The following is a 25000-nucleotide window of genomic DNA, read 5'->3' as shown; positions in this document are numbered from 1 at the left end:
AAAGTATATGAGGCCATCGGAAGGTCCTGGGTTCGAGCCTCGCTCAGCGCATAGTTGAGTTCTTGGAAAAGACCTTTACTCACATTCTCTCATCGTACTCAGGTGTAAAATGAGTATCTTGCCGTTAACAGTGTTGTCTCTCGGAAAAATTGTAATATCGCCTAACAGGCGTCATGTCTTGTTCTATATGTTACGTGTTGCTGTTGGTCATGGATCCTTTGCAAAGCGCTTTGAGCATGTTTAGTGGATATTGCGCTATATAAAAAGCTCAAATTTTTTATTGTTTTCTTTTTAATTATATTGGGGAACGCAATAATTAGGGTCTTTTACATGTCAATACTTAAAGGATTAATGATTACTTATAGATCATCATTATAGCTTGTCGCATCTGCTGGGGAGCATACCCTTAGATCATGATCAGTGCAGCTGGGTCTGTCCTGGTATTCTCTTAACTCTCTCCTTACCAACCAAAGGAAAATCATCACATTCGTTATGATGCAGCCAACATTTTATTTTCTTATTCTGATTTAATTTGTTATAGTTATAGCTATAAAAACTAGACACTGTGTTGCAGAGCTCATTTTTCTGAACAAAATATAGAATTTACTCGTTACAATCTGTTTGAAAAATGTATTTTTGTATTGGGTGAGTATGGAGTTTCGGGTAAAATTCTGAAAATAGCTGATAAGGAGAGAGTTAAGGATGTGCTCCATCGTCTGCTCTGGGCATCCACATGTACACAGGCTGGTCTCGGCTAACTCCAAAATTTTCATGTTTACAGCTGCTATTCTCCCAAGTTTTGACCCTGCTCTGTTGAATGTTACTCATTCATTCCTGGGGAGCTCAATTCCGTAGGGCAGTTCTTCTCCCGGATCTTCTTATAGATAACAATTAACCATAGAATTGTGATACTATCTGAGTGGTAGAAACAGCCCAGTGACTAAATCCACGAATTCATTCTAGTTTTATTTCGTAAAACCATCACTACCATAATGTGTTTGGTGTTTTGTATCTTACTGTTCGTCTTGTCTGTAATAAAGTGAAAGCCGAAACGTCCACACATTGGTCTCTGCTAACAAATTGGAGCTAAAATTTTACCTAGTCATTGTTTTTATATTCAAGCAACACAATTACCTTCCTCCATACACTGAAAACACAACACTTTTTTTTTAAATAGCCAGAAAACTCGTCCTTCAAATATCGATCGATTAAAATGACCCACAACTTGTCAAAAACTCTCAAATCTGGGACTATTTGAAGATTTCATTGAAGCCTCAGGCTTGAGAGATTTTGACAAGACGAGGGTTATTTTAATCGATCAATATTTGAATGACGAGTTTTATGGCCAAATATTTTGAACGTTCTTTTTTTAGGGTACGGCAGATTACTTTATCGAAGTGACCCCAATGTTGAAAATCGAATTTGAAATTGAAATCATACAGACGTCATGGACTGCTTTGATGTTGGGGCAAAATCATGGGTCAATGACATCATATGGAAGTATCGACAGTCCTGTTCAACATTTTCTGCGAGTTCATCTAATCAATGAAGCCATGACCACAACCCAACGATAAGTAGACTGGAGTCGAGAAAGAGCTTCATGAGGGAAGCAAATATCAACCCTGACTATGCAGCTGTATACATTTTTCCAAATGGAGGGAAACGGACAATCACGCAAATGAAGCCATAGAAGATCCCAGAGAACTACCCTACGGAACGGAGCTACCCAATCGGTAACACTCAACAGAGCACGGGTAAAACTTGGGAGAACAGCTGGAAGCATGAAAAAGTAGGAGCTGGCTGAGACCAGCTTGTATACATGTGGATGCCTAGAGAATGCCAGGACGAGCCCAGCTGCATTGATCATGACATAAGATCCTGCTCCCCAGATGGTGTGGAGTGGGTTCGGTGTTGGAGCGACATGCTATGATGATGAGCCCAGTGACCATTGAAAAAAAATAAAAACAAACCCAATGAACAGACCGATGTTGATAACAAAAACACAACACAATCCAAATTCAGTTCCTTCACGTAGGTAAACAAGTGTGCTACCACCACGACACCATCTACACTAAATATTAGATTAGATGAAATAATAATAATAATAATAATAATAATAATAATAATAATAATAATAATAATAATAATAATAATAATAATAATAATAATAATAATAATAATTTTTATAGCGCTTTCCTTACAAAAGATCTCGAAAAATCATTATTAAGTTAAGTTTACACCACTTTGAAAAGCAAAAGACGGGCGTAATACGGCGGTTGGTCAGTGAGAAAACACCTTAAGCTGAACCAAAGGCAATTGTTTGGATACAGTGTCATGGTAGTCTTAGGCACGTATGTTCATTCATTCATTCATTCGTGTACGAATGCAACACTCACGTATTATGTAAGAAACGAAAACGTTGTCTCATTCATTCTGTTTGTCTTCTCTAGTCCCTGGTGGTCCGAGAATAGATGAGGTGGGGCATATGGAAAAGACGGCGGGTGTTGAGACAGACAGACAGATAGATAGAAAGATAGATGTACATAGAAAGTTAGAGAGAGAGAGAGAGAGAGAGAGAGAGAGAGAGAGAGAGAGAGAGAGAGAGAGAGAGAGAGGGGGGGGGGGGGGGGAGACAGTAAGGGTGTCCCTTGACAAAATGATGGGGATATCCCCTCTATGCACGTAGGTTTGCACAAGCCGTAAGCCGTACCACGTATCACGTTAGGTAGATCACACAATTAGTTAATCAAAATAATGATGAATCCCTTGTGGCGTGTATGAATAATTAAAAAACAGCAGCAACAACAACAAAACAACAAAAAATAAAATAAAACAAAACAAAATACAACAAATTATATATATATATATATATATATATATATATATATATATATATATATATATATATATTTATATAATTTGTTGTATGAATATATATATATATATATATATATATATATATATATATATTATATATATATATATATATATATATATATATAAAACAGCATAACACGAATATTCCATTCACATTCAAGGGATTCGCCGAGAATAATATCATAATTAACTGAGCATGCGATATGTATGTGATGGATTTGTTGTGAAAGACAAGTTTTTATGGAACACATCATTTAGAGTTTCAATGTACAAAATGTTTTGATTTATTTTATTACGATTCAAAGAGTTTGCTTAATATTGTCAAAAAATGTGCAATGTGTTACCTTGACGTAAGAAACGCAATATCACAATGTCTACATCTGGAACTCACCATTGTAAGTTTTTTTTGTTTTTTTGTTTTCTTTAATTATCTTTTTTATAATGACAAATCCATCTTACACAGCTTCTACTTATCCAAAAATCCAGAAGCATGAGTGTATACCACTGGTAGAGTTCATTTCCAAATTTACTGCTACAGTCGAAGCAGTCATATGCCGCTTAATTGGAACGATCTGTTTGTGACATTTTTTCCCCCTAAATAATGTCTACTGGTTTATCGGAAGGTATGTCGGTTAATTGGAACAATTGTTGAGCTTAATCAGATTTTTTGTCCCTTTTTTCAGGAAACCAAAAACAAGATTTAATTTTAAAGAGCAATGGTAGGGTTAATATTGTACGTTAAGATTCAACAACGCCATTGAATCAATTACAATCAACTCTCTTTTATTCGAGCATCCCAAGGCGCTATGAAAACAAAAAAGATCATGATAATCAAATGGTTGCTTGCGTTTGACGAGCATGGCGCGTTGGCTAAAATTGTGCAATATGTTGTAAACTGCGTCGGGGCAAATTTCATTTGTCTTTGATTTATTTAGGATATCTTAACTCTCTCCTTACCAGCCATTTTCAGGAATTTTCCAAAAAACTTCACATCCAACTAACAAAAAAATAGATTTGTTACTTTCAAACACAACAGCAGTAAGTTCTTGCGATCCATAAATTTCTTAGCAAAACAAGCTCTACAACACATTGTAAATTTTCTTTAAAGTTTGTGATGTACAAAAGAAATCTGAATGAGAAATATGTCTGTATCGTAACAAATGTGACGATTTTCCTATAGTTGGTAAGGAGAGGGTTAGGGTATGAGTGAAATATCAGTTCTGTATAACTGTGAGGTGATCAAATAGTCACTTAGTTTCTTTCCATCTGCCATCATGATTTCACGAATGTAACATTGAATATCACGATAATTGTAACGCAAACGTTTATGCAAGTAATCGAAGAGGAATTCTGTATCACTTTTGTAACATATGAGCACTACAATTCTTTTCTACTACTATTACAGTTATTACATGTGTGGTATAGTCTTGATAGATTGTTCTAATTTTGAAGGCCATCGGAATGAATCAGTTGAATGGAAAGCCGTTTAATCGAAACGACATCTGCGTAGCATTGTGGTTCCAATTAAGTGGCTTCGACTGTATCGGTAAATTGCAGTTTTCCTGTCACTGTGGAATTAATACAAATTCAATTCTTCTCCCTTTTGACTGATAAATCCATTGTATTGACGGACACACAAAAATACTTTGCTATTTAAAGCCAGTTCAAAATATATCATAAAAATTGCAATAAATCACTTATCAGTAATACAAAATTAAATCATTTTAATATCCTTACCGCAAATAAGTGACACATAGTGACCGACAAACCAATGGTCAAGGGGGTGGAGCCATTTAAGTCCCGCCTCTTGCTGTCAACCGATGCGAAGACGACGAATACGAGAATAAAGGTGATGAAGATTTCCACGCCCACAGCTGTTGAATTGACGTAAAATGAATAAATCAATTAATGAACATGTATACAAATTACGCGCGGTCCTATCATAAATAGCACTCTAACAATCATTGTCACTGGAGGAAACAATTCATATCTAAGTTAAGTGGAGTAATTTGTGTATTTAGTACCTTGTCTAGGGAAAAAACGTCGAGTTTTGCAATCGTTGTCATCAAACTGGTCACTGAGCATGCTGAACATCACTTGCCTTTCTAAGGAGACGAGACGTCGTACTTCTCGGCCATCAACCCGCTTACTTGAACTTGATACAGAACTTTAAATACCCACCATCAAAATCATGTATTTTATTTAGAAATGAATTCTAACGTTAATGATAAAAGAAATCGTTATCATTAGAGTTCAAGTTCAAGTTAAAAGTCTTTATCTGCAATAGTAATGTGAATGTTGCTGCTCGAAGCTCGAAAAAATTAATAACAATGTGAAATTGAATGTAAGCTTCAATTTAATATACGAAAACAGATAAAAATGGACGTTTCGGGTTTCCTCTTCATCAGCAAAACTGGATGGATGAATTATTACAGGCGAATGAGGTAATGTGGTAGTGGTGTTGTTAAAATGAGGAAAACAAAAACATATTTAAATATTATACTACCTGTATCTCTTGCCCCCTACCCCGACTCCCCCGGCCATCCATCGTCTTTTCCTTTAATTGCATACCAGTATCATCTTTACTGTACTATGACTACACCACACTACTACTACTACTACTACTACTACTACTACTACTACTACTACTACTACTACTACTACTACTACTACTACTATTACTACTACTATCACTACTACTACTACTACTACTACTAATACTACTACTACTACTACTACTACTACTACTACTACTACTACTAATAATAATAATAATAATAATAATGATAATAATAATAATACAACTACTACTACTATTACTACTACTACTACACCTACTACTACTACTACTACTACTACTACTACTACTACTACTACTACTACTACTACTACTACTACTACTACTTCTACTACTGTAAGAAAGTTAGCTTATGCAAAAAGATTACACAAGAGTCCTAGTGGGAAGTGATTGATTATTCCAGCAAGTGGGTTTAATGAGTTCACGGTTCATGTATATCAGTGAAACTTGGTCAATATTTAATGGGTTTAGGACAGTTTTACGTTCCAAAGTTAAAGGACTGGTTATTATATTGAGTACTAGAAAATTACTTTCTCTGATCGGTGTTAATTGGTATTTAGTATTTGGGAATAAAAGCATCAAATTGTAGTTGGTATTTGTTATTTGGGCGTATTTGGGCGTAAAACCAGACGTTTACCAAAATAATATTATATCATAAAAGGCGGGGTTTAGCATTACTATTTAGGGATTTAACGTTTCGAGTTGAGCATGATTGCTTTTACTTTTAGGGGGCCGGTTTAGACTGGCGTGGGACAGTCAAAATCAGTAGGAGGAGTGGTTTGAAGGAATTGTGGGAACAGTTTACAATAGGGTATAAAATAGTGTTTCTGATCAAACCGGGATTCTACTCTGCGATTCTACTTCTACTTTGGGCTGGACATTTTTACTTTAAACTTTTTGTGCTCACTATCATTGATTGCATTTACGGACTTAGAAATATTCTACGTATATTAAAAATGGTCACATAGATAAATTTACTTAACATTTGGATTGGTTTCACGGATTTGAAATTTATGAAACTGATTGAATTATGACAATGCTATTTGATTTTGGATTTCGAATTTATCACAACAAATAAACCAGTAAGAAATGAAACTTGGAATCTGGACTTTGATTTGAATGTCTTGATGTTGTACATTCAATTATCATCATTGGCCCTTGCACTCTGTAGTCATGATTAACATCTACAACAAAATGCAAAGGAATATCGTTACCATCTATTACAAAACCACTACTCTATCATAAGCCAGCAATATATATGTGCAACTACGCCACACTACTTCTACTACGACGACAATACTACTACTACTACTACTACTACTACTACTACTACTACTACTACTACTACTACTACTACTACTACTACTACTACTTCTCCTCCTCCTCCTCCTCCTCCTCCTCCTACTACTACTACTACTACTACTACTAGTACTACTACTACTACTACTACTACTACTACTACTACTACTACTACTACTACTACTACTACTACTACTATTACTACTACGATGACGACGAAGACGAAGACGACACTACTACTACTACTACTACTACTACTACTACTACTACTACTACTACTACTACTACTACTACTACTACTACTACTACTACTACTACTACTACTACTACCACTACTACTACTACTACTACTAAAAGTTCTACTGTTGCTTCTGCTGCTGCTACTGCCGATGATGAGTATACTAATACCTATATCCATTATATTTTGTTTTCATTTCCTCCATTGTAGACGTCTATATATTTTCCAACAATAGTCTACACTTTATTTTATTTCACTTTCTATACTGCATGACATTAGTTCCTCCCCTTGACTTACTTAATTGCGCACCTTTTATTAATATCAATTGTTTTATTTTAATTCGTGCTTCCTAACAAAGGAGCATACCATTTCCTGCCCATCAATGTTTTTTTTATTCATCTTAACAACGCCATTACCACATTATCTCATTCGTCTGTCGTGTTTCATTCATCCTGTTTTGTTGATAAAGGGGAAACCCGAAACGTCCATTTTATCCGTTTTCGTATATTGAATTGAAGCTTATCTGCATTCAATTTCACATTATTTTGAGTGTTTAAATGCATAGCATCAGTACGTATGAACACCTACGTTGGTCACATTGTTACTCGCTGACTATAAAGGCAACTTGACGAAAATGGCTGGCTTTAGTCTGCCTGTTCACGACGTCTATTTGTAAGTACCGCAGGACTTATCACATACTACAATCTACAAGATATCATGGGAACGAGGTCATTCGATATCCCTTGTTTATCCAAGAAAGATTAAATAAATTTAGGCCATTTTTCCCAAAGGCACTTCACATTTCTAAACACTGTCATACACTTCACTTTCACAGACATGAGGCGTTCTGTAAGCGAGCGTCCTTTTCATGCTATTTGTCTCATTACTTGTATAGATTATCAAAGAACAGTGTGTTAATTTATTCCATGTATGTTCACCCCATTTACCTGTTCATCTATTACATTGGTCCACAGCCTTCATAAATCCATAGCTTGACACTGACCGTTACTGTAGCCTTCGTAAATTCATAGCCTGAGACTGACCAAAAAAAATTACGTCAAAATAAAAGAAGACGATCACCAAAAGAAAACAAATTGTATTCAATGGTAACCATTGGGATCAGTTGTTTCCTTGGGCACTTATAACGACTATTCACTAGGCGCTGCATAAACCTAAAAATGTCAAAACGCAAGTCCTAGTGGCAGGCTGATTAAGTAATCGAAGGCTACGATTAGTCACCGTATCAAATTATGCCAGTCTTCCCAGCGAAAGACATTTCACGTGCACGATCAAAAATTATAAATCCTCTTGTGGTGCAATGGATGTGAAAAGGCAATATTATATGGCTTCTTTACCTTCTTATAACGGCCGAACATTTATGCAAGTAATGTACGGGATTCCGCCAAGACATCGGGTATTCAATCCCCCCAATTTCCTTACACGTTTTGTAATTAAATCTTTTGTGACATTACAAAAGGAAAGTGAGTAAGCTCCCCATGAATTCACACTTTAAGACAAAAGATCAGTTGTGTGGCCTATAATGGCTGATGCAACATCATCTGTGTGTTCCAGAAAAGACAAGTGACTTGATCCAAATAGGATTCAATAGTCTGATGTCACGTCCTCTTAGCAACCAGCAGCTTGATTCTAAATAAATAAAAAATCGGTACTTTTTATTCTTCATAATGGCGAGAACATTTTCACATGTCATGTGATCAGAATGTATAAAAGTCAAAACATGGTCAGATTTATAATATTTTTCTCCTCATGCTCGCCGGGGAAGTATTTCATAAGGGCGTCTTCTATTGTTCCGATAGTTTAGAACCAGTTACTAGGTGACTATGCGTCATTACGAGGGAAGTGACGACTGTTTTTACCCTATTAATTTATTAATTGATTCCACTTACCTTGTCCAACATTGAGTTTGTCGTTGACCAGAGTGGCTCCCAAGTTACCGTGATACTCTGAAGGGGTGAATCCCATCAGGAGGCCGGCACCGACCACGGCGCCTATCAGCTGGAATAAAACAAAGGGAATTTTTCCATTAAAATTATGAGATTGATAAAATATTTTTGGGCCCACTTGAGTAAGGCCGTAAATTCAACAAGTTTGGACAATTACTTCAGTAAGGAAAGTGAGGTAAACACCAGGCATATTGTCTCTGGACACAAATGTATGTAACATGGGCAAAGCTGTTGGGGTGATCGTTGACTTAACGAGTGAGAATGATTACAAACCTCTGGTTCTAACGTTGTCTTCCGATAAAGTAATTTGCATTTTACCCCATTCTGTCCAGATGCTAATAACCATCGGATATCGTGGCTTACAGTAAATGTCGTATGTGTAGAAGAGATTTTTAATTTTTTTTTTTTAATTGAAGGAGTGGATAAAGCAAGTTTGACACCATGAAAATGTGGTCAAAAACTGTCAATTTTTGCATATTTTATTTTGGTTTATCTTGATTGTGTTTCAAAATTAAAATCAGATAAGTGAGTGGAGCAGGCACTTATGTTGATAATAAGTGCCAATAAAGAATAAAACTTTTGCGGCGGCGATGGGGGCTCGAACTCGCGAGCGTGGTTCTACTGTCTGAGCTATTCACCACTCCAAAACAAAACAGGTGGTTTCAAAATCTATGTCTATCTTGAGCCTTTCTCCCCGACTTCTTGAGGTCATGGGTTCAACACACACACAAACGTCGCGAAGTTTGTTAGCCAGCATAATTTGAGCGTAATGGCCATATTCTCAACACAAACATGTAACACAGAAACGATTTAGACCTCAAGAAGTTGGGGAGAGCGGCTCTAGATAGACATAGTGTTTGAAAACACTGTTTTTTGGAGTGGTAGACAGTAGAGCCGCGCTCTCCCCGGCCAGGCGGAGTTGTCGGGTTCGAGCCCCCATCACAGACCAGACTCTCTCTAATCTGTGGCCCCCATCGCCGTGGAGAAATTGTCATTCTCTATTGTCTTCTGGCACTCTCCTACTCACTTCACGTCTTGTTATTATCAAAAATAATATCGGAAAATAAAGTGAGTTTAGCGACCATGAGTGACGTTGGACTATTTATTTTTCATAATTCCCCAACTGAAACGAAGGATATTAATATGGACATATGGACATTTTTCAGATCTTTATTCTTAATCGACATGGCGAAATTTTATGGGAAATATAATGAGTCATGTCTCCATGTTCTACCGGAGACATGGAACCCGATAGCTCAGTGGGAGAGCATCTGCCTAACAAGTTATAGGACGATATCCATCAAGGGTGCAGTCGAGATTTTCCCTGACCCATCTAGAAAGCTGGGTCTGTTTCATCTGCCGAACTGTTCTTATTTAGCTATAAGTAATATGAAATTGAATGTAAGCTTCTATTTTATTACAAGACCAGATCCAATGAACGTTTCGGGTTTCCCCTTTATCAACAAAACAGGATAACTGAAACACTACAGATGAATGAGATGTGGTAGTGGCGTTGTTACGATGAAGCTTACATTCAATTTCATATTACTTATTTCTTCGAGCTTCCAGCAGCAACATTCACATTACTTAGCTATAGTTTATTGGTCCACCAAAATGGTAGTAGACAACGTGCTACTGTCCATTTAAGGTTACAGAACCGGGATAAAACTCTGCTATGTGTACTTAACGGCTCTGAAGGCCTCCTTTTTATCGAGGATTTGCGTATTACGTAAAAATAGCATTTGTTATTTATATACCGCATTGTCACGATTTCACCATGTTAAATGTGCGCCATAATGCTTTCATTTATCGTAATTGATCAAAAGGGGGGAGGGGGGAGATACAGTGATATTTATATATGGGAATGAGCAATTTATAACTGTTTATTTAACTAATCACTGTTTTCATTTAGATACTTTTACCTTTCGTATTGCGTGTTTGTTAATGGATATATAATTCACTCAACACATTAAATTATCAAATAAAAAAAGCCAGTTAATCCGTGCTTGACGTAGCATTAGCATTTACACAACACATAGGTCATGCCAACGCTTAATTACCTTCATAATTTGAAACTAAGGGAATTAGTGATGCTAAGCTGCTAGGAGGTGTAGACCGTAAAAAGTAATAAACAAAAATTAATAGAACAGCTTCAGTTTATGTGAATTAATAAGTTTATGATCTTCTAAGAACGAAAATTGGTATTTGGTATGTTATATGGCAATGTTTTTTCTCAATTTGGGCCAGAAAATTCTTATTTAATAAATTGATGGAAAATACTAAAGCATATAATATATATATGAGTGTTGGGAGGTACCTGTGGATTATAAGTATAAGAGTGTTGTTCATTTTTGCTAGACCATATTATACTGTAAATGGAAAGACACTTACATTTTTATGGTTGGAGCTATTACAGTGCTGCTTTTTTTTTTTTTAAAACAAACTTGTTCAACCCACTGTGACTCAAACATATAAACACTGAATAAAATTATATCCATTTCGAGATATTCTCCACCCCCCCCCCCCCCACCTTAAACCCGTGTCTTCAAAGGAAACAGGTTCAAAACTGTTTGACATGTGAGCTATGTTAATCTAATGACATTTGAAATAAACGGTTTCTGAAAATAACGTGTTTATCTGTATGCGGCAAAATGTGACCCATCGCCTCAAAACAGTATTATGTTGGAGTGATGTAAACGCTGACAATTGAATTTATGTCCAAAAACATCTAACTTGGGTTAGGTTTTTAAGTTGTTTTTAATGAGAGAATTTTAATATATTATCTTAAAGCGTGGAAAATCATGTATTTCTGACAAGTCGCTTTCCGACATCTGGACCATCCTGACATCTATGTATTACCAAATTGAAGCGATGTGTCACAAATTATAGTTTACATTCCAACCGACGAATGAATGTCTGCTTTTGTTTCCACAAAAATCTGGTTTGATCCTGCTAACCGTTGGGTTTTCTTTGTTGTTGTCATTATTGTTGCTGTTTTCGGTGTTGTTGCTGCTGCTGTTAATATTATTTCTTGAACTTTTAAAACAAGACTCTTCTTCTGTCCTACACTGTACCCCCCCCCTCCCCCCCCTATATATATATATATATATATATATACACACACACACACACACACACACACATACACACACACAATATTATTTACAATTACCAATCCACGTAGCAGTATCACATTTCAGTAAATAGATAAATAAATCAGCTGCTGGTGAATACTAATCTGATAGAAGCTGTGGCGGACTACAGAAAGGAATGTACAAAATTAAAATATCACACCTGTTTTAAAAAGGAATAAAATACTAAGCACAGAATGTTTCGGGCTCAAAACTTCTTTTATTTTCAACAGAGACTACGCGGCTGTGAGTCCGAAACGGTTGATGTTTAGTATTTCTCTCTTTTGGAAGATGTTACAGTTGCTTTGTTATTTTGTTTGTTTTTGTTTTGTTTTGTTTTTGTTTTTTTTATTTTTGGGGGGGGGGGGATTCTCACTAGACTCAACTAGCTCACCACACCACTGCTAGATTGTTGAAAGGGAGGCATGATAAATAAATAACTCAACTGAACCCACGGATGTCTATCACTAGTAGGATAGATATAATATATGACTGAACCTGAGTCCCTTTACTTGTAAACTGAGTGCTCTTCCAATTACTTTTGTGAAATCCCAAGCATGACATTCTCCCCATTGGTTCTTAAAGTTCAAGGCATTTGACACGGTATCAATTATCTGGCATGTATTTGATGCACAAAACAGAAGGCAAGAGTGTGGGGAGTGGAGGGGGGGGGGGTGGGTGTGAAAATGTATACGATATTTATAATGACAATGCGTGGCTGATAATACATTGGGGTAGAAATAAGACCCATATAACGATTGTAAATTTTCATGACATATTAAATATTGATATACAGATAAAACAAAATAAAAATATCATAGGAATATAGGACAGTGGATAGGTAAGCAGCAAGCAGACAATGTGTCTTTTCTATCGTTGATGTAGGGCTTTATAATAATAATAATAGATCTTTATTGTCCATAAATATGGCAATTTGTCATTTAGTTACACTTGTTATAATGTTAAACGATAACTAAGATTGAACAGATATTTCACTCCTACTTATTTTCTCTCTCTCTCTCTCCTCTCTCTCTCTCTCTCTCTCTCTCTCTCTCTCTCTCTCTCTCTCTCTCTTCTTTCTTTCTTCACACGTGCGATATACACAACATAAACATATTCATTTCGTTTTCAATTTGTTACGATTGTGGCAATTCGACACCAAAAATTATCATCATTATCAATTGGTCAGTTAATCTTACATTAAATAAATTAATCAGTTAATCAGTCAACGAATCAATCCTTGGTTTTTCTGTACCATATGAAATACTCAAAATTTTTATTGCTGATGGAACGAACGTTGATTTATACTTGTTAGTTCTATATTTAATCTGACAAAACCTTCTCCCAGATGGTATAAGACTAAATTCATGGTATATGTTTTTTATTGTTGGTAATTGAGAAAGCTTTCCTTTCTATTGCTTTTCCATGAATTCTTTCTACTCCATCAAGAGGATGGTTTATTATTTTTGATGCCTCTTTGATAGATTTTGAAATTTTTGATTTATCTTTAAGTCGGCATCCTCCAAACCATATGGTGCAGCCAAACGCAATTACACTTTTAATCAATGAGTCATAAACTCTTAACATAGTTTTCTTCCTTACTTGAAATGTTCTCAATTTCCTTAGTATGTATAATCTTTGGGCAACTTTCTTAGATGTTATATTAATATGTTGAGAGAAATTGAGGGAACTATCAATGGTTATTCCTAAATATTTAAAATAGTCAACTATCTCAACATCATCTTTACCGATCGCCACACACTTTAAGTCGTTTTTATTTTTTACACCAAACACCTGTTCTTTCGTTTTTTCAACATTTAATTCAAGCTGATTTTGTTTACACCAATCGGTGAATATATTTATTTGTTTGAAATAATTCTTTTCGGTAACTTTATCTTTTAATAAGCCAAGAATAGCAGTATCATCTGCATATTTCACTATAAAACATATGGTCTAGTGATATGGCACTCGGTATGGCTGGGTACCTGGAGGTCCCTGGATCGAACCCCACTGTGGGCGGCGCAAATGTCTGTCCATAGAGAAGACTCTTTATTCATATTTTATTATTATCTCACTATACTCGGGTGTAAAATAAGTAACATCGTTATCTCTGTCGAAAATAATAATGTAGGAGCGACTTACAGGTGTACATATCTCATCCTACATGTTAAGTGATTATATCGGCTTGGGACTAAGGACCCCCTGTAAAGCGCTTTAACAACACTTGGTAGATAATGCGCTGTATAAAATCTCATGCTTAAGAAACACCAATCAAAGTGCCCGAAATGTCCGAAAAGAACGCCTCTTCGGAAGTTTTAACACGTCCCGACTGTAGACGAATCACTCCGGTGACATTTAATTGACAGATCAAATATTTGAATCTTGATTTACACACAGATTTCAGGTCATTGGTCTTTGTCGCTGTTTGCAAAGAATGATAATATTATTATTCACAGTTTCACTGTAAAATCGATGTGCACATTTTTGCAGATCCGATAGCCTAATGCAATTATAGGCTTGATATAACGATATTGTGTGTGTGTCGGTTTGATCTTGAGTGAGAATATTCCCAGAGAGACCTTGAAATTTGAATTATCGGGCTTGTCAACACAATTACATCATGCGGCTATGTTGGCTTGTGGTATGACACTCGCCACCGGATCGAAGGTCCAAGGTTCGAGACTCACTCTGATTGGTGCATAGTTGAATCCTTGTAAAAGGCTATTTACTCGCATTCTATCACCGTACTAACCACATGTAAAATGAGTACCTGGTCGTTAATATTGTTATCTCTGTCGGATGAAAAATGTAATATCGCCAAACAGACGACATGTCTTGTCCTACATGTTAAGTGTTGCTATTTGCTGGGGCCCATTATAAAGCGATTTGAGCAAGTTTAGTGGATAGTGTGCTGCATATGTGCATAAGCTCGTTAAAACCCGAATCCTGGTGCTTAAAGATGAAACCTAATTGATAACGTGGATCAATTTTGTTCTTTGATTTCTTCTCGTTTCCGTTACTTACTACTACTATTTTGACACTCAAATGGTTCATCAAGACATGGACGTATGCCGTCCTGAAAACCCACATTTCTAGGGATGTGGATCTTTTTTTACATGCAATATTAAAACTTTCGTCACCGTCTTTTGTCAAGTATTCATCAACTTTGGAGTCGAGTGGGATAAGTATTAATGTTCCTCACTTAACGATACACGAAGGATGGATGTTAGAGTGCATTGATTGTCACTGTCAGACATCAAATCAAAGACAGTACTTAATATGCTCAAAGGTTTATAACCACTCTCGTGCCTAGACAGAGATTCGAACGCAAGGACGTGGTCTTAATCTCAAAGCCAACCGAACACGACGTCATTACGCCATCGACGTTGTTTATGTTATGTTCTTATGAAATGATATCATCATCAAGTAATTAATGACCCTTTATATCCCACACGTGCGGCTATGTGGTCTAGTGCTATGACGCTCGCTTTTGGATCGGAAGGTCCTGGGTTCAAGCCTCGCTCGGCGCATATTTGAGTTCTTGGAAAAGCAAGCCTCGCTCGGCGCATAGGTGAGTTCTTGGAAAAGCAAGCCTCGCTCGGCGCATAGTTGAGTTCTTGGAAAAGGCTCTTTACTCACATTCTCTCACCGTACTCATGTGTAAAATGAGTACCTGGTCGTTAACATCGTTATCTCTGTCGGGTGAAAAATGTAATATCGCCTAACAGGCGTCATGTCTCATTCTATATGATACGTGTTGCTGTTGGTCAGGGTTCCTTTGTAAAGCACTTTGAGCACGTTTGGTGGATATTGCGCTATATAAAAGCTCAAGTTTTTTTCTGTTTTGTTTTTGTTTTTTTATATCACAACCGTAGTACGTCGGAGTGGTATTGATGCTGAAAGTTGATTTTGTTTCCAAAAACATGAAACTTGGGCGATGTTTTAGTGGTTATGTGGTTTGGCATTCGCTTTCGTATTGGAAAGTCCAAGTTTGACTCCTTCTCTGGGTGGCGCATAATGCGTGGAAAAGGCCTTTACACACATTCTCTCATCGTACTCAGGTGTAAAATGAGTACCTGGCCGTTAACAGCGTTGTTTCTGTCGGAAAAAATGTTTTGTAGTATCGCCTTACAGGCGCAATGTCTCGTCCTACAAGTAAAGTGTTGCTGTTGGCTTGGGACCCTTCAAAGCTATTTGAGCACTTTTACTGGACACCGCGCTATATTAAGAAGCTCATGCTTTTTTTTTTTTAATTTATATTTATAAAGTCCATAAACCCAAAATTTCATCTTTCGGATCATTTTAATATTAAATTCATTTCTTGGTGTCCGCCTCATTCTGAGATTATACCAGTTATTAAATGGGTCCATTCGGGAAAATGGGATCTCGTATTTATCAAAGTAAAACCCTTTTCCCATTAACAAGGCATTGCGTTGTATTGAGTGCTATATAAACGGGCATTACAAAATACGAAATTCGGGAGAAAAATGATACCCTTGGGAGTTGGGCGTCTGTACCTTCGCACTCCGAAACAAAAAAAAAACGCATTAAAAAATTTTGGCCAGAAAACTCGTCCTTCAAATATCGATCGGTTAAAATAGCTCTCATCTTGTCAGAAATTCTCAAACCTGGGACTTATCCGAAGTTCTAGGTTTGAGAGTTTTTGACAAGATGGTGGTCGGTTTAAGCGATTGATATTTGAAGGACGAGTTTTCTGGTCCAAAAAATTTTAATGTGTCTTTTTCATAGTACGGCAGTGTCGTTGGAAAAGCCTGATGGTTGGATGGACAGCTAGGAGGGTAACATGAAATCACATCTATATTTTAGTATGCTATGATAGATTCGCATGAACTGCGTTTATAATGAAAACGGTATGTGTTGCTGGACATTGGAAAAACTTTTTTTTCTATTTATTTGACCAGAAGTATATTATTTAACCCTCTCCTTACCACCTACAGCAAACGTCACATTTGTTACGACACAATATACATATTTTTCTCAGATTTAATTTGTACATCACAAACTTTGAAGAATGATCATTGTTTAATTAAAAATAACATAAAGTTGTTTTGTAGAGAGATTGTTTGAGTTTGTTTTTCCTTGTTTTTTTTTTTTTTAATTTTTGCGGGGTAAGCCTGCCATTTTGGGAAAGTACTGAAAGTGGTCGGTAAGGACAGAGTTAAATTACAATATCAATGAATTAAGATGACCCTCAACTTGTCAAACATTCTTAAACTTGAGATTTCTTTGACGTCTGAGATTTTAAGAATTATTTTTGACAACTGGAGGTCTTTGGATTTAAAGACATCATGGGGACAGCGTTGCTCAGCGGTACGGTCTTTGCTTCCTACGGAAAGGTACCGAGTTCGATCACCGGCCATTGCGCTGTATAGCCTTCTTGAGCAAGCCACCTCGCCCTAGCTCAATTTGCGGCGCTACATTGCGGCTAACGCCTGGGTTATTCCAGCCTTCCCTTGGAATATACCCTAGAGATAAATTTCACCTATGGGATGAAGAAAGGGATTTTTCTTAGAAAACAATATGAGACTATGTGGAATCTGACTTAAACAAAAAAAAAAAACTTTTCTGTCAGTGTGCGTCAACGTAAATACGGATAGAAATGGAATGATACTTGTACACATATTATCTTATTATATATTGCATTGGCAGAACACCGTGTGTGTAATTATTTGTTAATGGTTCTGGGGATCATTAATCGTTATTAACACAGGTTTGATTATATGTTTTACACATGGTTTTATATCACTGAAACAAAAGCCTGTGTGCTTGTTTGGTGATTAATTCCAATAGCGTATTTATGACCAATCTTCTCAAAACGGTCCTGTGTCGGAATGATGTTGATGCTGAAAATTGATTTTAAGTCAAATTATATTATGAGTGTTATGTTAAGGGTGGCTTCCAAGGCTAACCCTGGTCGCTTCCCAAGATAGCCTTGTACTGGACAGCAGATGGGAAGAGAATGCGGGGGAGACCCAAAGAAACAATAGAAACAATGTTGGACTGTGGAAGACGAAATAAAGGAAGCAGGTCTGTCCTGGAATACAGCCACCTATGTGCCCAAGGCCCGGAGAGGATTAAGTCTCGTATTATGTGGATGGTCTCAAAATGATATTGTGGTGGGGTGGTTTAGATACCAACAACAACAAAGAAAAAAGGGGTAAAATGTAGTTCAAAATGTGAGAATTGTACTACATTCTATGCTTTATACAGTGCGACTGAGTGGTCTTATGAAATGACACTCATCTTCGGACCGGAAGCTTCAGGGTTCGATTCACGCTCTGAGCGGCGCCTGGTTGAGTTAATGGAAAATGTTGGGTTTTTTTAAAATCACATTATCTCACTCGCATATTCAGGTGTAAAATGTAGTACCTGGCACCTGGGCATTAACAGCGTTGTCTCTGTAGACACAATTGTAATGTCGCCTAACAGGAGCCATGTCTCGTCCTACATGTTAAGTATTGCTGTTGGCTAGGGACCCCTTGTGAAGCGCTTTAAGCACGTTTAGTGGATATTATTGTGCTATGCAAATACTCTAGTAGAGTCCTTGGGAAAAGCTCCTTTCGCACATCCTCTCACGATATTCAGTGTATATAATAAATTTTTGGCTGGTTTGTTTTTAATATATTCATTGTTGATTGAATACAATCCTATGCCCCAGAGTTACAGTGTCACATTCAAAACATATCACCGTGTTGGTTCAATCAATTTGCATTTTAAAATCACAACACAAAGATAACGTATTATGGTGTGTGACTTGCTATAAGTTAAGGTGAAATATGCAGTCATCGCTTGTGTGCTTTCAGTATACCAAATAGGTACATAATATTATACAGATTACAAAACCGATGCATGCTTTATTACTTAATTTATAACAAATCACATACTCTCTCTCTCCTCTCTCTCTCTCTCTCTCTCTCTCTCTCTCTCTCTCTCTCTCTCTCTCTATATATATATATATATATATATATATATATTATATTATATATATATATATATTATGGGCGGAGGGGTGTGGAAGGAAGGAGGAAGGGAGAGAGATATAGATAGAGAGGGAGCGGGAGAGAGAGAGAGAGAGAGAGAGAGAGAAAGAGAGAGAGAGAGAGAGGTGTGGGGGGCCGGGGGGGGGGGGGGGGGGGGAGTCAAGAATGACAAATAACAGACAAGGAAAGTGTAATTGAGTCTTTGTGTTTGTGTGTGTGTGTGTGTGTGTGTGTGTGTGGGTGTATGCATTGGTGTTTGTGTGTGTGTGTGTGTGTTTGAGAGAGAGAGAGAGAGAGAGAGAGAGAGAGAGAGAGAGAGAGAGAGAGAGAGAATAAACCGAAATGGTTTCATGTTTCAATGATTAATTGAATATATTAGCAAATATATGCAGTATGGAAGAGAAACGGTTATAATAATTATTCGTTGTGCATCAGCGACTTCGTTTGCCGTCCCAAATCACTATCTCATAGTATAATCCACTGCCTAGATTATCTGGTATTGGCTGGGATGAACTAGACCCAGAAAACTGAATAAACTGGGGGGGGGGCAAGAACAACAAGAACAAATAAACGAGTTTTTTCTTATTTAATCAGGGTGTCTCGATAACTCAGTTGGTAGACCACTCGCTCCCGACACACACGGACCGAGATCGATCCCCGGTGAAGTGGAGATTTTTTTTTCTGACTCCCCTTTCTACCAAACAGTAATTAGGTTGCTTTGTTAGATATGGCTGAAAATAATCTGCGATAAACTAGAGTCCTATTTAAAGGGCAGCAAGCAATTTTTATTGTCCGTTTCCTGCTATAGAAACCGGGATAAACAGGCCTAATTAATGTCTCCAAAAGACTCCTTTTTTTTATTTGCTTAATGCCCCCTTTTGACATCGTGTTGAGTGTTGAGAGACCCTCGTAAACTGTTTGATGTGTAAAGTGTGTCAACTTAAATGTACTATGAGGTGCTGAAGTAACCGAGTTACAATTCTGACGTACTCTGAAAAAAAAACATTTAAAAAAAAAACTTTGGTCAGAAACTCGCCCTTCATATAAATTAAATTGAGCTTTTTATAGCGCAATATCCATTAAATGTGCTCAAAGCCCTTCATATATCGATCGTTAAATGACCCTCATCTTGTCAAAAACACTCAAACCCGGGACTTCCTTAAAGATGTCCTTGAAATGAAATCCCATGTTTTATTGAGAGCTTTGATAAGATGAGGCTTCCTTTTAAACCTTTCAATCGATCGATTTTTGAAGGACGAGTTTCAGGCCAAAATTATAAGAAAGATGTTTTTGTCTGTATTTTTGGAGGGTTTTTTTTTTTCAGAGAATCGCGCAAATTAATGTAACTTGGTTTAAAGCTACAAAGACCGGAATAAACTTTGAATTCATTAGCAGCATGGCCCTGAAAGAGTTCCTTATGACATATAGGACGATCTTACCCCCCCCCCCCCCTATAAACTAGCTTAAACCTCATACTCTTTGGATGAGATATAGCATATTATGATTGCCCACCCTGATTTGGTACCTTAGCAATGAAGGATGTTACATCTACATGATTGTATTATCACTTTAAATAAACGAGATAAAGAATGTCGCCTTCCACCGCATTATCATCATGTAGTTAACGCCCCCTTTTGACATCGTGTTGAGTGTTAAGAGACCCTCGTAAACTGTTTGGTGTGTAAAGTGTGTCAACTTAAATGCACTATGAGGGTTAATGAACGGTGGGACATTTAACAATTTAACGGCTAAATTAAATCTCTTTTAAATTTACAAATTTCTAATTATCTATCTGATTTAATTAAAACCTGACCAAACTATTTTCACAAAGACAGCAGTAATGAATAATTGACCAAACCTTTTTCATCAAGAGAGCAGCAACAGAGATTTGATCAAACCTTTTTCATCAAAAGAGTAGTAAGGATATTTGGCCAAACCGTTTTTAACCGATATGGCAGTAACAGAGACCAGAGGGTTTTCGTGAAGAGAGCAGTAACAGAAATGTGTAACAGTAGTAGTGGTGGTGGTGGTGGTAGTAGTAGTAGTAGTAGTAGTAGTAGTAGTAGTAGTAGTAGTAGTAGTAGTAGTAGTAGTAGTAGGTGTAGTATCATAAGTAGTAGTAGTAGTAGTAGTAGTAGTAGTAGTAGTAGTAGTAGTAGTAGTAGTAGTAGTAGTAGTAGTAGTTCTTGTTGTTGTTGTCGTAGTGACGATGGTGGTGCTGGTGGTGGTGGTGGTGGTGGTGGTGGTGGTGGTGGTGGTGGTGGTGGTGGTGGTGGTGGTAGTGGAGTATTAAAAGTAGTGGTAGTAGGATAGTAGACAAAGAGAAGAAGAAGAGGGGGAGGAGACGGATGAGGAGGAGGAGAGGGAAGAGGAGGGAAACTAAGAGGGGGAGTATGAGAAGAAGAAAAAGATGGAAGCGTGAGGAGGAGAGGGAGGAGAATGAAGAGAGATGGTCTATATTGCCTAAAATTATTGAATGCTTGAGTGGAGGTGGAGGAGGAGGAGGAGAAGGAGGAGAATGAAGAGAAGGTGGCCTATACTGCCTAATCTTATTGAGTGCTCGAGAGGAGGAGGAGGAGGAGGAGGAGGAGGAGGAAGTGGTGGTGGAAAAGGAGGAGGAAGGGGGAGAAGGAAGAGATGAAAAGAAGTTTGCCTTCACTGCCTAGAATTATTGAGCGTTTGGATCAAAACAACAAGAATGATGTATAAGCCGGGATTAATTTACATATCAGATGAAGTTGATACAATAACCTGACCAGTTCAATCATTTATCATTCATGAATTTATGACTCATACAAACACACACACACACACACACACACACGCGCGCGCGCGCGCGCACATTCTCATATATATATATATATATATATATATATATATATATATATATATATATATATATATCGTGTATTTATTTATTTACACATTGCAAACACTCACACACATACGTACACACACATCGTGAGGAAAAACTGTGTAGAAAGAGAGATTGGAGGAATATATTCCGTTAACGACTGTCTATAGTGCTGACCGTTTTCACAAAAAGAACAATACGATAATATTGATTAACAATGAACCCCGAATGACATCGCTGTTACTGTGATAAATATGAGATGTAATGAAAGAATGTCGGCTCGGCATTCTATGGGGAATATAGATAATCCGTCAAAGAAACCCCTGGTGTTAGCAGGAGATACTCATATTGTCCATTTAAACAGTCGGGAGTTGATAATCTTGCCCAAGGAAATTATTGAAAGTTTCTGAAGCGGCGGTCGAATCTGGAACCTACCGGGTCAAAGTGCGATATTTTGGCGACCTTGCTTCCCCTGAATATGATGTTGTTTTTAGCGGGGTTGGGGGGGGGGGGGGGGGGGGGGGGGGGGTGGGGTTCGTTTTCAATTAAAGAAAAAATATTTTTTATTCTTAAATAAAGCTTACAAATCTAATCTGAATGTTCTATTTTGAATATATTATAATATTATTCATTTTCTTTCTTTTTTTTCAATTCTAAATATTATCTTCTGTACTCCGACATGATGCCATTTTGAATTGATGGGTCACATTTTATTTTTGCGCGTTTAAAGTCTAAAGCGATTATCTGCTGGCCAAAGACTAGCCTATTATTGAGATTATCGTGCACCACTATATACAGTGGAACCTCCCGATAACGACATGCCACGGGACCGAGTTTTTATGTCGTTATCCGGAGGTGTCGTTATTTAGAGGTTTCCAAGATGGCGGACAAAGTGGGCGTGGTAAGGCCCGCGGGACCAGTTTTTATTAACATTGACAAAACAAAAAAAAAAACATTGTAGTGTATTCCTCTTAGAGGGTTCTTGTGCGTGTGTCTGGGTGAGTATTTTAGGTGATCTGAACTGAGTAAACTGATAGTGTGCTCCTGGAATCTACATCTTTTCCTTATTTAAACCATTCCCCTTTGTCTTACCTTTTCTTATGTCATTTCAATTGTAAATCTAGAATGTTTTTACTATCCAATTTTTTCCCTTTTTACTGGCACATAGATGTGTCACATGCGCTGTAAAACCCTTTAAAACAAACAAAATTCCTCCTCCTCCTCCCACAAAAACACTACTACTACTACTACTACTACTACTATACCACTACTACTACTACAACACACACAGTATTATTATTATCATTATTACTACTACTACTACTACTATTACTATACTACTACTACTACTACTACTACTACTACTACTACTACTACTACTACTACTACTACTTCTATCACCACATAATATCACATTTTCCAAGATTTTGTGTTTACTTGCTTACACTTACATTTATACCTTGGTTTTTATTAATGCATATCAGCCAAGATTCGTCAAAAAAAGCTGCGTTCCCATTGGTTCAAGCAGGAATCGTTTTTATAAACTTTTGAGTACTCATACTCGGTATTTTTAGTATCAGATATCTACGAAAACTGCCGAAAATCGCCAAAATGATGTCGTTATTCGGAGGTTTTATCAAAAAGTGCGTCGTTATTTGGAGGTTATTTTTACTGATCTTAAATAGAAAAAAAATCGGGACCACGGGTCAATGTCGTTATCAAGAGGTTGTCGTTATTCGGAGGTGTCGTAATCGGGAGGTTCCACTGTAGACAGATTAGCACCCTACGCGTCAATGACCCTTGACCACAAAATTGTTTTGTCTGTAAAGTTCACATTGACCTGTCATGGTCCAGTGTCTTCCACGAAGACAACCCTTAACGCCAATCTGCATTTCTGTGATTGAAGAAATGAATATATAGGTGTCTATGTTACAATGGTATAGAAGATAGAAAATAAAATAAATTCCAAGAAATCTTCATCATGCATCACAAAATTAATAATCAACCGTTCTGGACTGGAGATGAAGGTTATGTTTTCTGATAGCTTATGGTGACATCATGGTTGAACACCTGGAGGTCCAATCACAGATTACACAGGACGTGGGTCCAATCTCAGTCAAGGGGTGATGATTTCTCTTTTACAGTTTCTTTATGCCTTGTCCAGTACCATCCAAAATACTCGCAACATCCGCCAGCCGGATATGACGTACCAACACACGAACTACGTGTAACCTTGAACGTTTTTAGTCTGATCAATAGAATTTAGTGAGAACTACTCATAAAAATGGCTGGCCAAAAACAATAACAAAAAGATGATTGACGTTAATTTCGTTCCTTCTATATCATACACAACTTCTCAGATTTTCATTTAGCACCGATGCCTGTTCCAAATGATGATACAAAAATAGTGTTGATAACACACATATATAGACGACTAGATACTTTTAATTGCTCGGTGTTAGTTTTGACGACATACTGTCTATGTCGCGTGGAAAGTTTTTAAAAAAATAACATAAAATGCCGTTCTATAATTAAAGGTTGTTGCAAAACTATCACACAAAATACTCAGGATTTTTAAAGGAGGACTACTGGTAATGTGTAAAATGGTTAACACAAAAATGGATAGATAGATAGATAGATAGATAGATAGATAGATAGATAGATAGATAGATAGATAAGATATATACAGATAAACCTACGGGTAGAAAGATAGATAGATATTATAGATATAATCTACCGATAGATGAAAAGATAGATAAATGGAATATGTAAATTATATTAATTATATGTAAATAGAATCTACATAATATAATTTTACAGATAGATAGATAGATAGATAGATAGATAGATAGATAGATAGATAGATAGATAGATAGATAGATAGGTGGTTGGTTGATAGAAAGATAGATTTTTTTTAGGTTGGAATATAATGTAATCAATGAATTAACGCTCCAATAGAATACAACTTACCTGGAAGATGATGAAGAAAGCGGCCTTAACCAAGCTGATCTTTCGCGTGGCCAACATGGCAACCGTGACAGCGGGGTTGATATGGCCT

The 25000-nt window shown here is 36.9% G+C and overlaps 1 protein-coding gene across 1 annotated transcript in view; it reads right to left on the bottom strand.

Annotated features, from left to right (window-relative positions):
* Positions 1-25000, bottom strand: part of LOC144977069 (aquaporin AQPAe.a-like) — a 41482-nt gene that overhangs the window by 11691 nt on the left and 4791 nt on the right. The window contains exons 2-4 of the mRNA XM_078921815.1: positions 24913-25000; positions 8900-9008; positions 4615-4751 (exon numbers count right to left, since the gene is read on the bottom strand). The exon at positions 24913-25000 is cut by the window's right edge and continues 1220 nt beyond it. Coding sequence (XP_078777941.1) covers positions 4615-4751; positions 8900-9008; positions 24913-25000 — 334 coding nt within the window. The remainder of the gene's footprint in view (positions 1-4614; positions 4752-8899; positions 9009-24912) is intronic.

Source organism: Berghia stephanieae, chromosome 7, assembly GCF_034508935.2.
Source record: "Berghia stephanieae isolate SIO BIC M18660-M18661 chromosome 7, UCSD_Bste_1.3, whole genome shotgun sequence".
In the NCBI taxonomy this organism is placed as follows: Eukaryota; Metazoa; Mollusca; class Gastropoda; order Nudibranchia; family Aeolidiidae; genus Berghia; species Berghia stephanieae.
Note: the sequence above shows the minus strand (reverse complement) of the source record. Positions and strands in the feature narration are given on the sequence as shown.